The 16,722-nt window shown below is 45.3% G+C and overlaps 1 protein-coding gene across 3 annotated transcripts in view; it reads left to right on the top strand.

Annotated features, from left to right (window-relative positions):
* Positions 1-16,633, top strand: part of zbtb46 (zinc finger and BTB domain containing 46) — a 71,613-nt gene extending 54,980 nt beyond the window's left edge. For 2 of the 3 annotated variants that reach the window (XM_050065153.1, XM_050065151.1), the window contains exons 4-7: positions 616-897; positions 5,632-5,972; positions 7,350-7,392; positions 7,504-10,294. In XM_050065153.1, the coding sequence (XP_049921110.1) occupies positions 616-897; positions 5,632-5,972; positions 7,350-7,392; positions 7,504-8,303 (1,466 nt within the window). In that variant the 3' untranslated portion in view covers positions 8,304-10,294. Of the gene's footprint in view, positions 1-615; positions 898-5,631; positions 5,973-7,349; positions 7,393-7,503; positions 10,295-11,244; positions 11,421-12,276 lie in introns of those variants that run through there. The other variant, XM_050065154.1, reaches the window with a different exon arrangement.
* The last annotated feature ends 89 nt before the right edge of the window (positions 16,634-16,722 follow it).

Raw genomic sequence — 16,722 nt, forward strand, 5'->3', positions numbered from 1 at the left:
CTACACACTCTGCTTTCAACGACACTGACGGCTAAACACACACACACACACACACACACACACACACATACCACTTCTGTGTCTGCCTTTCTCTCTCTCACTGTCTCTTTATGATCTCCCTGTATTTTTGTTGACTGGTGATGATGAGGTATGTTAGGGAGTCGAGGAGAGAGAGGGATGATTCAGAGCGGTGACGTGTTGGTAGTCGCTACCAAAAACACTGGGTGTAAACGATGACTCGGCTGAGAGGTTTGAAAGAATTGGTTTAATATGGTGTTTTTTTGGTATCTTCACTCAAGCTGCTATCACTGTCGGGTGAAACCCTAAAATTGAATAAGTGACAACTATTGAAATACAGTGTTAAGGTTTTTTTATCCCCTTTGAAAGGCTTTCACAAATCCAAGAGTGGCAGGATTTTCAGCCTATAGAGAACCATGTAATCCCCCTAATTAAGTTTAAACAATGCTGTGTGAAATGTTTTGAGGCACTGTCCTTTGCCACCTACTTTTTCCTCGGCTTCAGTTTGTTTAAAAACCGTTTTAATGTGAGTCAGTGACGGCTGCAGATGGACAGAAGAGCCTCACCCACATTCTGTTACTTCATCCTCTCTTTCAGGGGCAGACGTGACCGAACCCAACAGCTCAGACAGCCGCGGCGAACGCCTCGACTTCTTCCTCAAACAGGAAGAGCCTCTCACCACAGAGCCCAGCTACCTGGGTCCCAGCGAATCGGAGGAGGCCGGGGGAGGAGGCGGGGGCGGAACGATCTCATCTGTAGCCAATCTGAAGGCGGCGCTGATGAGTAAGAACAGCCTGCTGTCTCTGCGGGCTGAGATGATGGGAGATGATAACCCCTTGCTGTACGAGTACCTGCCCAAGGGAGCACACTCCCTGTCTTGTAAGTCACTATTTACTAACACTGCGCTCACACTGATTGTTACACACACACACACATGCACACACCTCATTATAACTCAGGTATAGACACACACACACTGCCTTGAATCAATGAGTGTATTTTTGAGTACCTGCTCATGTGGTCACCTGTGAGAAATGAAACATACAGGCTTGACCGCTTTTGATATGAGTGTCCTCTTTCTCTTTATCAGCCACTGTCTTTGGATAAGTCTGAATGCGTGTGTTTGTGAGTGTGTGTGTGTGTATGTGTGTGGTGCCACTTGAGTGTGTAAAGAGTTTGTGTGGCAATGCCAGCGATGACTAGTCAGCGGTGACTCAGTGAGAGAACATTTTGCTGGGATCGCTCTCGCTTTCGTGAGAAAAATTTGTTTGGTTTTTAATGTGACAGTTTCTTTGTGCGTATCAGTGGGTCTACGGCTGTATTTCACAGCAGCAAAATAACACAACAGAACTGCAGCAACTGTTCAGATATTATTTACTTACCACATTTCAGCACCGAAAACGATGAAACGATTTGCTCCACTCAACAGCTACGGCACAAAGCTTTGCATCCTGTTAAAAGCACCCTCAAAAAGGAGTGTTTTCTTGAAATTGTGACCTTAAAAATTACCAGTTAAACATAAAATCATGATAGAGAAATGTGATGTCATGAGGGATAAAGGAGATAACAACAAACTGTAGTAATTTAAGCTTTATTGGAGTGTTTGTGCACCATCAAGTTTCACTTGTTTGTGAATATGTGTGAGTGAATGGTTTTTATTTTTGTGTTAAGCCTTCAACAACCTTCCTACCCTCTTTAAATGTCTGAATATCTCTCCACATAAGTACTAAAATAACACTTATATCAGCTAAAATGTTCCACTTAAAGCCTCCGCTTACTTTAAAATAAAGCACATCAATATTAGATCAATAAACATCCTTATTTGTGCTTAATTTGTCCACGTTAACAAGAGATTCTCCTCCTTCGTTCACTCAGTTTTTTTTGCCTTCAGCGAGGGTGTTAAACTGTCAGCGTCTATATGTGTGTGTATCTCCGTGTGTGTGCCAGCGTGAGCGTATATTTGCTTGAGTCTGTGTCCGCGTGGGCACATTTGTGTGTGTGTGTGTGTGTGTGTGTGCAACTCGTGTGTTTGTGTCTCTTTGCTTTTACTGGCTAGTAATTGGATCTTTTGTCCCGAGTTCTGCCTGTCTTTGTGAGCGGAAGAAAAGCAAAGGAAGGGTACAACTCCGAGCCGAGTCATGCCTTTTGAGTTGAGCCCCACTCACCTACAAAATAAAAAGACCGGGCCGAGACTGAATAGACCGAAGCACACGTTTGCAGTTGCACATACGCGCTCGCACACGCACGTCACATCACATCACCCCTTTTGTGTAAGTGTTAAGTGTGTGGGATTGAGATGTTTCTGTTGGCTTAAAGAGGAGAATCAGATGCTGTCACAGCACAGATAGACAGCCTCACAAGCTCCAGAAAAGAGAAGAAGAGGCTTTTTGATACACTCTCACACTTTACAGCTACACTCAGCCTTTACTATATGAATAGGAGATTCGGAGAATTCAGAGAATCTTAATCATTTGCTCCCAGCATGAAAAAAAATCCATGTTGAATGAGTCTTATAGCTGTATTTCAGTTGTCACCAAAGAAACCTCAGGGAGGTTTTTGGTTAGCCAAACCCTATTTTGACTTCACTACACAATAGGGGTTGGGGAAATGGGCTTGTTGAGATGGCCAACAACCTCCCCTCCCTCCCTGGGTCTGTCCCTGTGTCTAAATGAGGACAGAAAATAAACAAACACTGTACCTCAGATTACTGGGCGGAGGATAAGTCTGCTTGGTTTGACAGATCGCTGCTCCCTGCCTCCCTCCCCTCCATTCAGCCTTCTTTTCCCCCCTCCTCCTGCCCTCCTCCCTGCTTCTCCTTCACCCCTGCTTAACATCCTTCCTGTCCTTTTTTTCCCTCCTGTACTCCCCCTCACGCCATCCATCCCTCCCTCCCTCCTTCCTTCCCTCCATCCATTTCTCCTTCACCCCTCCTTAACACTCATCCCTCACACTCTCCCTCCCCTTTTGGCCAGCTCCTGCAGTTCCTCCGTATTTGTCTCACTCCTCTCTCGTCTCTCTCTCTTTCCCCCCTACTTTTACTTCAGCTGTGGAGCATCAAAGTGTGTTGGTTTAAAATCCTGGGAAAGTATTGATCTAGGCAGAGAGGAGGTAGAGCAAGGTCACCTGGCCCAATTCAAGAGAGACCACTGAATATCAGCAAAAGGCCTTGACACAGAGCTTCTGTCTCCCCCTCCCGCTCCCGCTTCCTCTTTCTCTGTATAATTGACTGTTTAATAAAACATGCTTCTCCTAAAGATTCATACATCCAAAAAATCGGACCAAACCGAGAATCAATGTCCTACAGTTTAACCACTGAATACTTCTCTCTCTTTGCATTTAGCAATTCAAACCCACCCGACCTTCACCTTGTTGACAGGGCCCCGTGATTCAAAATGCACAACTCCTCTCTTCGCCCATTCTTAACATGGGTCACGGACTAAATCCTGTTAGCATGTGGAATGCCAGAATAAAGTGGGACCAGTCTGTATGTCAATCAGCCTCCTGAATCCAATTAAGATCATTGGGATTTGGCCCCACTACCCCTTCTGTGCGTCAGACAATCAATGCCAGACAATGGATTTTGCCGGACCCTCCCCGCGCACCTGTCCACACTGCCACCGCGTACCGGCTGTAAAGAACATCCAATTAACTATAGGGATCATACTGACATTATTGAACTTTTCTCTCCACCGCCTGCTCTCATCACTTCACATCTACTTTTGAAAATTGACTCACCCAGTACAGTAGCTCCCCGTGGCTCCATAGCTACTCTCTAGAGGTTTTTTTTTCTGATTTTCATATATGATTGTGACACAAATCTGGTGACTTTTCGGATTGAAAAGTGGGATCCTATATAGCTACACCGTACCCTCTGTCTCCCTTTTTACAAGCAAGAGGAAAGTAAGAACAGTAAGGGTCAATACAAAGGTAGATATTGATGCAGGAGTAATAACTTTCAATCCAGTAGTGGGATTTTCTGCTGAAGGTCATCTAATCCACTAAACTTTTTTAAAAACAGCTGGCACTTTTTCAAAAAAAATCTCTGAATCCAAATCCAGGTTGTCTCTCTTTCATTGTTAAAATGATAAAAGGAGAGAGGAACTGTCCAGAGGTTGTTGCAAACAGGGCGTCATTAAGTGTTTATGTCGTGAGGAACTCCTCCTAACAGACTTACCAAGTTTTAGTTGATTAGCTATTGGCAATGGGGAAGTCAGCTTACAGTAATTGCCTCCCTAAAGCCCAAACAGACCTAACAGGTTTTGACCCCACTCTGAATGCAGGTGCAGGCGAGGACGCAGCTTGTGGTCTCGTTCCTCTACCGTCATCCTGTGTTTAAGTTATTCAGTTACTCTACATTAATGTGTTTTTCTCCTCTCGTTCTTTTACTCCTGTCGCTGTGCAGTGAGTCAGCCTGCTGTTATTTGTATTCTTTACAGCTTGCCAGACACGACTGCAATATTAAACTCACTGAGACAAGATTGCAAAAAATTAGTCGTATGTTGGAATTCTTCAAGAGGCTCGAAACGAGGCTGTTTATCCCAGTCGACGGACTTATTCCTTTCCCTAAGAAGCGGTCAATGCCAGCCAGCACACCATTTGTTAATGAGCTGCTCCCTCTCACCTGTAGCTCATCTCTTTACTCTCTGTCTCCATTTCTGGCTCCCTCTTAATGTTGTTCCTCCCGTTGCTGCCGGGAGGTGGGGAAGAGGAGATGGGGAGTTAAGCGTTTGTGTGTGTTCTCAGTAAGTGGGAGTGGGGAGTGTCGGGCGCGGTAGTTTAACATTCCAGGAATCCGTCCACGGTCGAGCCTCATGGTTGTGTGATTCTGTCCGTTGTGCAGAGGAGGGCAATGAATGGCTAACCCACTGCATAACTCTGGAGACATTCCCCAAAACGCTGCCCACACTTGCACATACTCATATACACACACACACACACACGATCCAGAATAACCTGCAACACATTATACTTTGATTCATATGCACTATAAGAAAAAGAGATGCACTCTCAGTACCAGCTAATGGTGATATTAATGTAGCAGAAAAAGCTTCTGTGTGGATAGTTATAGAGCGCTAAAGGCTCTGTAAGAAATTTGAAATTCTTCATCCAGCGTGCCTTAACTTGTTGCCGGTAAACATCTTACATGGTCGATATAGTCGTCCTTTACCCTGCGTGTACAAAAAGTCTTCACTTGAGCTGCAAGATGGCTCCTCTCCAAAACAATCTCCCTCCACGCTACAGAGGATCCTCAAGCCCTCTCCTTATATGCATTTTACTCGCTCACACAGCACATGCACACTCTCTCACAAAACACACAAACGCTGCCATCCTCTGCGCACGCATGTGGGTGGAAGGAGAAGGAGAGCAGAGGAGCGAAAGAAACAGAGAGAGAAAGAGAGAAGAGAAGCCCTAACCCTTTCCCCTCGGCTGGTGGAAAGTGAAACTTCAGAGTTTTTCTTCCTCCCCCTCTCCATAGTGTTTGATAGTGTAGCACTGGCAGCCTCTGTGTGCCCCCCTGCCCACTCTCTCCCGTTGTGTTCTGGTGGCCAGCTGCTAGCAGAGTTGCAGTTGTACGTGAGTGGGTGGGTGAGACTCGTTTCCTGTGCTCCTCAGGGCTCCGCTCCAACAACTACTGCAGCACGCTCCGGCCAGGGGCCACGGGGGCCACTATTCATAACAAACAGGGGGCTGGCTCCTCTCCTCCTCCTCCTCCTCCTCCTCCTCCTCTTCTTCCTCCTCATCTTCCACCATCACCACCACCACTACCGCCATCTTCATCATCATCAACATCAGCATACTACCCACCCACTCCACCCACACCACTGCACCCCTCTGAGCCTCGGCCCCTGGAGGCCCCCGGTCTGCGGGCTGGGGCACCCCCGCTGCGCTCAGAAGGGTTGGACATGGAAGTGGAAGAGGCCCCCGAGGGCCAGGAGCCCTCCACCTTGCCTGAGGTAAGCACGCAGAGCCTGGCTCAGCTCCAGGGCAGAGGCTGCTCTCTGGGTACCGCTTCTCCAGTCAGATAAAAGTTTGTAAGAGTGAGTGGAGATGCGCATCCAGGGGGCAGCTTCACCCTGTTTCTGCACACACACAGAGGGGGGTTGAGGCGACGGAGAATCGAAAGCGACATGGTGGGAGGGTGGGGCTTGACGAGGAGAAGTGGGGGTTAATGGGGTTATTTTTCATCATTGGCAAGTCTTTTTTACGCAGCGTCGCTCAGCCCCTCTCTGTATCTCACTCTCAGTGTGGAATCTGGCACATTTCCTGCTACACTGTTTTCTTTTGTTTGTCTTTCTTTTCTGTTTCGCTTTGTTTGCTTTCTCCTCCTTTCAGATTTCCAATTCCTCACTCTTGTCTTGCCTTTTTCATATCATCTTTTTTAATATAGCCCAGACCCGAATTCACCTCCAAGCCAAGAGTCTTTGCTCAGCATTAGCGGTAATGTAGTTTATAGTGGTTACATTCGAGATGACACATCTGGTCACAATGGCAGCGTGTGCTTAGAGATGGCAGATAACGGACAAGGTAGTGAGATGAGACTGAGTAGAATCAATACAAGTAGACAATGAGAGGTTTGCTCTCGCAGCCCAGGAAATTGTTTGTTCTGTTCAGTGTGTGTGTGTGTGTGTGTGTGAGTGAGTGTGGGCGTGTGTGTGAGCATGGCAGTATGAGCATGTGTGGATGTGAGTTTTGTGCCAGTCTGTGTGTGCGTGTGCGCGGGTGAGCGTTTTAGGAGCAGCATTTGATTTCAGTGGACCTGCCTCCCAACAAGCCTCCCTATCTCTGCGGACAAGCCATCTGTTTGCCCAGTGCATGGTGTTCTGTTCTTAGAGAGGGGGAGGAGGAGGAGGAGGAGGAGGAGGAGGAGTGTAGGGGCCGAGGAAATGGGTGGGGGTGAAGGAATGGCAGGAGCGTGGAGTAGATGGAGGAAGAATAGAGTTTAGATGGGATGTAGATGAGAGCAAAGAGAGGGGAGAGGTGTTGGGCGCACCTTGCTGTATCAGGCAGATAATATTATTAATACTGTAGATCAACCTAACTGCTCATTCTGTGTCTCATAGGACGGCGCTAGCATCCAGGAGCCGTCAGCTATTTACAAGATCTTTTTTTTCTGTTTGATTGCTAATCTCTTACAATTTATCTGTGTCTTTAAATCATTCTGATCTGTGTGTTTCTCTTTTTTTCTGTTCTCGTCTTTGTTTCTCACGTGTGAAAAAAGGTTGTCTTCACAGCGTGTCTCACCTGCCTGCCTCCTGCATGCCCAGACAACAATCCATACAGACTGTATAAATGTGTGTGTGTTGACATAACGGGATGTCTTGTGCTTACAGGAGGGCGTAAAAGACAAGGAAGACTTGAAAGAATACCGCACAGGTACGGTTTTAAAAACTGAAGCATGTCATGTCGAGATAAGTTGAAGAGAGAGTTTGTGCCTTTTATCTATCTCTCTCACTTTCACTCTCACTTTTCTTCTCGCTATCTCAGGCTTGGAAGGTGACCAGTCTCCTGTCGAGAGGGATCAGATGGGCGATGAGAGCTATGCTGGTGGCTTGACTGTGCCTGCGTCAGTGTCCGTGGCTGGCAGAGGGACTAAAGGGCTGATGGTGCTGGGCGAAGAGGCTGGGTCAGGGAAAAGAGTCCTGCCAGATCCCGGTGCTTGGCCCTCACAGGGGTTCGCCTGCTCCCTGTGCAAACGGCTGTTCAGCAGCCTGGAGCATCTCAGGGAACACGAGTACCGCCACACCCTGTCTCTGATGGCCTTGTCCCTGGACTGGCCGAGCATGCAGGGTCCGCACCACCAACCCACCCAGCCCTGCCACCAGCCGCAGCCCCAGCCTCTCCACTTTCACCAGTCTCTCTACCGCCCTGCGATGGCCGAGCCCGCGCCAGCGCGCTACCTCTGCTCCCAGTGCCCCGCCAGCTTCACCCTCAAATCCAACGCGGACCGACACGAGAAGACCATTCACTTCAAGAAGAAGCTGATGCAGTGCGTGTACTGTCTGAAACACTTCAGAGACCGCACAGACCTGCACAGGCACCTGTCCTCCGTGCACTCCAAAGAGAGAGGGCATACCTGCCCCGCCTGTGCCAAGGCTTTTAGCACCCAGAAAAACCTGGCGACACATGTTAAAGTGTGCTGCCAGGTGGGGTCGGTGCCAGGAGCTGTGCTGGGAGGCAGCACAGGGATGGAAATGTCTCAGGGCGGGGTTATGGATTCACTGTGGCGGCTTTCTCAAGAGATGAAAGTTGACAATCGTGATCTCAGCATCAATGTGGAAAACTGAGACAGGCTGCCGGCTTGTGTACACACAGTCATACCCATCAGTTCGCAGCGTATCCTCACGTGTTGTACGTTCATGCCAAAAAATGCTCTGTGGCGTCATTGCACTGAGAAGGGGAGAACTCCTTTTAAAATCAAATATCTATTGAAACAATTTTAAACACCTAGGGACACCTCCTTTTTTTTTAAGTTGTTAAATATGTCAATATTTTTTCTCATGAATTGACAGCTTACATGTCAACAATGCACAACTGCTATGCAAAGCTGATCTGTTGAAGCAGCTGACTGAAACTATGAGTGAAGCTGCTTTTTAAAGTTATCTTTAGGTCTGTGAATAGTCTAAGTGTGCACTGATTGGACCCGTTAACAGGTGAATAACTTTCCATGGTGGTGTCGGGTGGAGAGACATGGTGGGGTGCGTCTTTCCGCCTCCCCGACCTACACCACTTGTCTGGCTCTCTGTCGTCAGTCACCAGTCTGACTAAACTTTTCTCTCCTTTTTAGGCAGAGAGATCTTTATCTTTGTGACCACCCCTGCATTACGGGCACAAAGACACTCAGACACAGTTCAGATCTGCCAGGCTTTACTGTGGCTCACAGCGCACACAACCACACCACCTGCAGGAACTTTGTAGAATTGCAGCCTGGGAGTAAAGACTCAAATCAGATTATTCCTGCTGTCAGTGATGATGCACTTCAGCAAATATTTTTTAAAATAGCATAAAACTTTATGGAATATTTAAAAAAAAAACACTGTAGTTACTTTTCTTTAAGCTGTAACTGAAATAACAGCAAAGCACTTGTATCAGCTTCCCCACAGGACACGTAGAGGCTCGTCTTCAGTCATCAGTCTGACATGATTACCTTCAGTCAGCGCTGTCAGATCAGTGCAGATGGAGGGGATGTGCCGAACGAGACAAAGCCAGCTAAAACAATAGACCAGTAGCTGCTCAGATGGGGGGTTGGGTGGTGTCATTTTCTCTCCCTCTCCACGTCCATCTCTTCTGTCCCAGATCTGCGTAGTCTTCTAGTGGCTGGAGTGTGGCTAGAGCTGGACAGTAATTGGTCCTTCACGGCTCCGGCCCTTCTTAACCCCTGACCTCTTCATCTGAAGAGGAAGTGCGGAGCGAGGGGCAGATGCCCCTTGAACCAGATGATCTTAGTGATGTCACTGCTGCAGACAGATAATGGTGTGGTGGTGGAGACAAGTGGGGGGAAAACACAGGAGAGGATCGAGGGAGACAGCGAAGACAGTTAGGTGGAGGGTGTCGCCGAGCTGCAAGATGTTGGAATCGGCATGAACACTGGCTTCAGAATCGTTGCTAATGTAAATTCACACCGATTCCTGCCAAAATTTTCCTCCTTTGAGTTTACAGCAGGCCTCCCAACTATAATTTAACCAAGATATTTTCCCCGATACAGCCAGTTATGAAGGTTTATTATGTGCTACACCCATACTGTGAGTACTATACCCAAAGGGAAGACATCCACCTGTGTTCCCCTCTAATCTCCCACAGTCAACACGTAGAACTGTAATTTCCATGTGCTCGGTAAAAGCAGAACCAGTGTCTGTTGGGAATATACCCCCATTGCTGATGTGTTCACATACACACAGGGAACTCCCGAATGCCAAATCCTTTCTAATACAAAATCCCATTTCTCAGGTAGCACACTCTGTCCTAGCCAGCAGCTGAAACAGTTACTGGCAGGCTCAGAGAAGTCAGGAACTAATCAGGAACTCTGCAGAGCGAGCCGTTCAGGAGAAATGGCAAATACTGTACGGCTGTTATGTGGCATTATCATTATTATTATTAATATTATTTTGAGTTCAAATATGTGCTGTTGTAAATATTGAAAGATATTTCAATTTAGATTATCAAATTTTCTCCTTGAAAATAAAACCCATGTACTGTACGCAGATATGTACTTCTTTTTTTAAAACAGAATGAGATTCTGCTTGTAGTTTTTATGCTGTAATTAAACACTGATGGAAAAATGTTACACCCTCTCTGCAGTTATCTTTTATCTGCATCCTGCACATCATTCACACTATTACAAATATTCCCTTCTTTGCATTTTAACTTGCCGCTCTACAAAAATGTGAATCTCATGTGTTGTGCAGTTGCATGTTTTTGTGTCATCGAGTGTTTAATCAGAGCAGAAGTCGATTTGCAGATGGAGGTAATTATATTGTATCACTTCAAAGCTTACAACCCTGAGCTGTGTGTTTGACCCCGTCCTTTATGTACAGTAGTTGTGTTGTGTTGTGCTTGTGTACTCATAAATCCAGTCCTGATCTCTCATGGTCAAACACTGTATGCCTTGACTGTAAAGTTTCTCACACACACACACACACACACACACACACACACACATGTACACACACTCAGTCTGTTTAGTTGGATACCCTTCACCTGGCTTTACTAGCATTTAAGTCTAGACCTTGAGATAATTGGCTCACCAGACCTCTACACAAGACTGGGACATGGTATTAACATTAGTTTTTATATTAATTTCTTTACTGAAGCGCCTCCCTTTGTGTGTGTGTGTGTGTGTGTGTGTGTGTGATTTTATTTCCCTCAGCCTCCCTGTCATTGTCTGTGTTTGTCTTTCTGTCTGTGTTTTGCTGTCCGTAGCAGAGACCCTCTAGAGCAACTAAGGCAGACTGTTGTGTGTCGTGTTTATAGTATCTCTTTGCCTTTATTGCTTTAGTATGGAGGAAGAGCTGTTGCCAGGGCAACTGTAGCTTTGACTGGGATTGGGGTGGCCATGGGAATTGATGGTACATTTCTAGACCATGCCACTAATTAAATGTAATAACTGAAAAGTGACGTCTCGGTTTATTTAAAAGAGCTTCATTCAACACTAATCTGTGTTTTTATTTTTTATTTCTCTCTCTCTCTCTCTGCCACATCCTCCATCCCTTCCTCCTTCTGTCCCTACAGTGAATGACTTCACGGTGATCCGTAAAAAGTTCAAGTGCCCCTACTGCAGTTTCTCTGCTATGCACCAGTGCATCCTAAAGAGGCACATGCGCTCCCACACTGGCGAGAGGCCCTACCCCTGTGAAATCTGTGGCAAGAAGTTCACCAGACGGGAGCACATGAAGAGGCACACACTGGTGAGTGTAGCTCTGTGATCACCAGTAGGGGGCACTAAATCACACCTTAAAGGTCAGGTGTGTAGGATTTAGGGGGATATATGGGCAAGTATAGAATATAATGTAATAAGTGTTTCTTTTTAGTGTATAATCAGCTGAAAATAAGAATCGTCGTGTTTCTGTTACCTTAGAATGAGCCGTTTACACATAGGGAGTGGATCCTTGTTCACGGAGATTGCCATGTTGTATTGCCATGTTTCCACAGTAGCCCAGAATGGACAAAAACTGTCTCTAGATAGGGCCATTGGCATTTTTGCATCTTCATGTCAGCCAGTGTAGTTAGCAACCCTTCCGCGATGAGCGAAACAGTACTAATAAACAGATGGTTTTTTTTTTATATGTAAACTGCTTTATTCAGCGTTTTTAGCTATTTTAATCACCTGGTCTGTTTGTTTTGGAAAGAAATAACCTTCTGCCGATAATTCAGCTCCAGTAAAAACCTCCTCAATGTCTGGATCTTAAGTTATCAGAGAAAAAAGGTGAGCACACATAAGCAGGTGCTGGGCAAGTAGGCCACCTGCGAGAAGCTGAAAAGCTTCAGAGAAACACTGATTTGTAACGTGAAACTACTTTATTCAGTGATTTTAGCAGTTTTAATTACCAGATCCGGTTGTTTTGAGAGAAGGAGACCTCTGTGGAAAATTCGGCTCGCTGCAAAAACCTCATAAACAATGAACACTGAAAGAATTGTACCCAGGAAAAGTTTTAGTCGGTTGCAATATGCAATCCTCACCACTAGATGCCACTATACCCCCCTAAATCTTATGCATCAGACCTTTAAAACCCAAATTTAAAATTTTGTCTTTCCGTCCCACAGGTTCACAGCAAAGACAAGAAGTACGTGTGTAAAGTGTGCAGCCGAGTCTTCATGTCAGCAGCCAGCGTCGGAATCAAACACGGCTCCCGTCGCCACGGCGTCTGCGCCGACTGCTCCGGCCGAGGCATGGCCGCGCTGCTGGACCACAACGGGGAGGTGGGAGGAGACATCTCTCCAGAGGAGGAGCTGTATCCCGGCGACCGTTTCCACGACGACCAGGCGGAGTGCGACGGCGACGGCGAAGGGGAGGAAGAGATGATGGTGGAAGGGGACGGGGAGATGATGGGAGAAGGGGAGGAGGAAGGAGGGAAGTGGAAGGACTCGGGGATGACCGCCGAGGCGCACGGAACACTGGACAATGAGAAGGAGGAGAGTGACTCCTCGGCACAGGAGGGCGAGCAGCAGAACGGGAGCGAGAGGGACTTCGCCTGGATCTCCTAGAATCTGTCAGGCTCCCGTTAGCGGCTCGTCGACCAATCTCTGAAGATCTCTTGCGATCTCTCAGGCAGAATCCTCTGCTCTCTTTACCCATTCGTCCCACCGTGGGCCGGCCTTCCTTTGAATGGAAATGCTGAAGGGTGACGCGCGACAATGATCTAAAACCATTACGAGTAACGCACTCAAATGCACACACACACACACACATACACACACCCACACTTAGGCTATTCTCAACCTTGACTGCCATAGTAGAAGAAGAGTGGTCAAGAGATGGCTCGAGTGCAAGGCTTTTTCTGCTTACCTCCTTTACTTCTGATGCAGTGTTTTTGTGTTTCTTTTTCTTGAGGGTTCAGGCCAGAGTCCAGTAGTTTTCTACTCTGTCACAACAGAAATCAACGAGGACGCTGCCAAGGACACGGCCAATGCTAGACTGCAACTTTGTATGTTTGCCATCACAATCACCATGGAAACCAAGGATCACTGACAGTGTAGGGAAAAAGCCAGGAGGGAGGGAAGGGGGGGGGTTGTCTTGGTCCCACCTCGGCTGTAATGTTTCTGGGGGAAAGTGTCTCTCTGCGAGTGAAGGGAGAGTCTAAATCTATTGCAAAGCTACGCGTGTCAGAGGACCGGGCAGCCCGATGGCACATTGTCGATGCAGAGTCCTACTGCCACAGACTTGCACTTTAATGACAACTGACTCCTATCAAAGCCCTGAACCCGTGGTTTACATTTTTGATCTGATCTTTACTTACCTAAACAACTCGGTGACCGCACCTACCTTTAAGGATATACTTTATGTCCTCTTGACTGTTATCACGATATAGAAATCACTGAATCTTTGTGCAGATTGCTGTTTATATAGCCTATGCCTTTTCAGTGGGGTCCTTAATCTTTTCTTCACTTAAGTTTAACATGGTTTCTATCAATCCATTCCAACAAATACTGGAGCTTTGACTAATGTACATACGATTTTTTGGGATTTAAAAAGGAAAGGGAAGTGTGTGTGTGAGACAGAGAGAGACAGAGAGAGTGTATGTCAGAGTTTATACACAGCGTGGATACAGCTTCCCCGTTTGGAAAATCAACAATAGATCCACATGACCTACGCTATTAACTCTTTCTGTCTCTCTGGCTGTCTCCGGTTCAGTTTCTCTCGCAGTGGAGGTTGCGACGATCGGACCTGAGAGCCACGTCTCTCACACCGAAGGAGGAGCTGCCTTTGTTTCAAAAATGTTCTTTTATTTTTTATTTTTTTCCAGTCATGTAATTCCAGTTTCTCAACACAGAATATGCAGCCTCTTTCCATGGTTTATCTTTCCTTTCGGTGAAATGTTTTCTCCGGCTCTGTGAGGTTAAAAGAAGAGGATCAAAAATTGTGCTTGAAATTTTCCGAGTTTGATATTCGTAGAGAGTGTAATATTAATTTGTTTTGTTTAACAGCTATTTATTGAAAAACCTGTTTGTGGATTTCCTCCTTTTTTCCCCCCTCTCCTCTCTTTCTCTCTCCTTCTCTCTCTTTCTGTGTGTGTGTGTGTGTGTGTGTGTGTGGCTGTATGGGTGTTTGAACGCAAGGAAGTTTGAGTGTCCAGTGTCCAAAAAAAAAAAAAAGTCTATATTGATTTCTTAAGATTATTTCCATGTTTTTCGGCGATGTTATTGACAATTCAAGTGAGGCAGATGACGTCTTATTATTCTAATTATCAGAACAATGATTACTGTTGTTGATGTTACTATTATTAATTATTATTAAGTGCTGGATGCTAAGCTTTATTGTGTGTTCTTTTTTTGATATTTTCTATCTTGTATAAGAAAAAAAAGCTTTTATACTTTGCCTTGTTGTGGACAGCAAGCCATAAGGCTTTTATCAACCTTTTATTGTGCCAGTTTACGCTTTTTCTGTCGTATTTGCTTTTTTTACCGAAGGGGGAAAAAACAATTTCACTGTCAAACTTCTCTGTTAGATATTGATTGAAACATATATTCAGCACACGCTTTTTGCATCACTAATGTACACTAATTGATTAATATCGAACCAAAAACAATCTAGTACCTTGTATACATGAAGTGCTTTTGTTTCACAGTCCGTGTGTGCAGGTGCTCTTTTTGGATTTATTGTCGTGGTTAAACAGTTTTTCGTTGTTGGGTTGTTTTTATTTTTTGAACCTGTCACTATTTGTCACAGTTTGAAAAAAAAAAAGTGCACATGTTATGGTATTATTGTGAATATGAAGAAGGGCTGTGTGAAAGGACCGGCTAGCTTTTTTTTGAAGATCGCATCTTAAAAAAAAACAGATTTGATTTTGGATTTTCTTTTCTAGTTTCTACTGTCTCACGCCTCGCATGACACACAATCACGTAGAAACGCAGCACGCAGACGAAACGCTCCTCTCAGGCCGCATTGAGGCTGCGTGCTGCGTTTCTACCTGCCGGTGCTTTACTGGCTTGAATCGAGTTTGTTTGCAACAAAAAGGGAAAGTGAGTGCTGCAGTAGTAACTCTGGGAAACATTTTGCCGCCTGTCTGCTACAGGTGCCATGGACTGCACTTCCCATCAACCCCCACTGAGAAACTCTCATTTGATTTGTGATGCTTTCTTCATGTCTGGCAGTTATTTTGTTTGTATTATTTATTGTTTTTGTTCGACCCATTTATCGAAATCTTTGGGTGGAGATTAAAAAAAAGAAAAAAAAAAGGAGAAAGACAATGGGGTAGGATTTTTATGAATGTCAATGGTGGGTGTGGAAGGAGCCCATGATCGGTGACAAATCTCTGTCCTGTGGTGCCGTTGTGGCCACTGAGAGACATCTGGATGTATGTGTGACTCCCCGGCCCTGCGCTCTTCTCACGACCTGTACTGTATGTCTTCTTCCTCATACTGGGTTGTACTTCAGGAAAACGTCTGCCATCAACCCCTCAATATGTGCCTCAATGACATTTCACCCGTGTGCTTGTGAGAGTGTCTGTTTCCGAGAGATGGATATGTGTTTGTGTTGAAGGATAGAGATTACTAAGATGCGACTGATCAGATTAGAGGTGCAAAATGTTTTTGTTTTTATTTTGTTCGAGGATAAAACTTCAAAGAGACAAATCATGATGGGCGACTAGATTCTCCTTCCCACCGTGTGTTGATGACCTTCTGTGCCCTGATTCTGTGGTCTTAACTGCATGCCTGTGCTCATTTTGTCATACCAAAGCGACGTCTTCGGCATCTGCACACAACTGTCTCATTCCACACGATGCAAAACTGGAACTGTTTGCTCTATTGCAGATGAATATGGGTATTCTTAGACGTGTACAAATTGCAATCCTCATTTAGCCTGTATAGCTTGATTCACACGTGCAAATCATGAAGCCATAGATATGGGTATATCTATATTATACTATATTTCAAAATTGGCGCTTTTTACTTTAGATTTTGTTCTTCTACTAAGAGTGATGTGTGTATACCTTCATATATATGAATTTATATTACTATTATATATTATTTATTTTCTCTCAAGTTTCAGAGGGTCTTTGATTTGTAAAAGGTCACACTTGAAGCTTGAGGTTTGTTTATTTTCATTGGGAATATTGTTCAATATGATACTGACTTTATATTGATGATTATCATAAACCTGTGTTTGTAACAAAATGTGTTAAATAATCAACAAAAAAAAAATACCTGTCCTGTTTTTACACCTGTTTTGTTTCCGGGCAGATTTAAGTGCTCTTGTGCAGATATTTTTTCGGTTGATAGTACTGATCACAAAACATTTTTACAGCCAACCATGAGCCTCCTGTTTTGATGTTGGGGCTGGCCCACCCGGCCGTCCAAGCCTCTTTCTAACTTCATGTTTAGTGGAAGAATTAGCTTGACTATTATTTGCAAAAACCAATCAGTCTCAATAAATTTTGAAATTGCTGCTGTAAAGAAGTGACATGTGTGTGCTGTGCCTTTTTGTTTGCTTCTGTCGACACCTCCGGGGCCCAGTGGATCAAAACTTTAATCTGGAAATCCCATGTTTTT

Source organism: Epinephelus moara, chromosome 16, assembly GCF_006386435.1.
Source record: "Epinephelus moara isolate mb chromosome 16, YSFRI_EMoa_1.0, whole genome shotgun sequence".
Classification (NCBI taxonomy): domain Eukaryota; kingdom Metazoa; phylum Chordata; class Actinopteri; order Perciformes; family Serranidae; genus Epinephelus; species Epinephelus moara.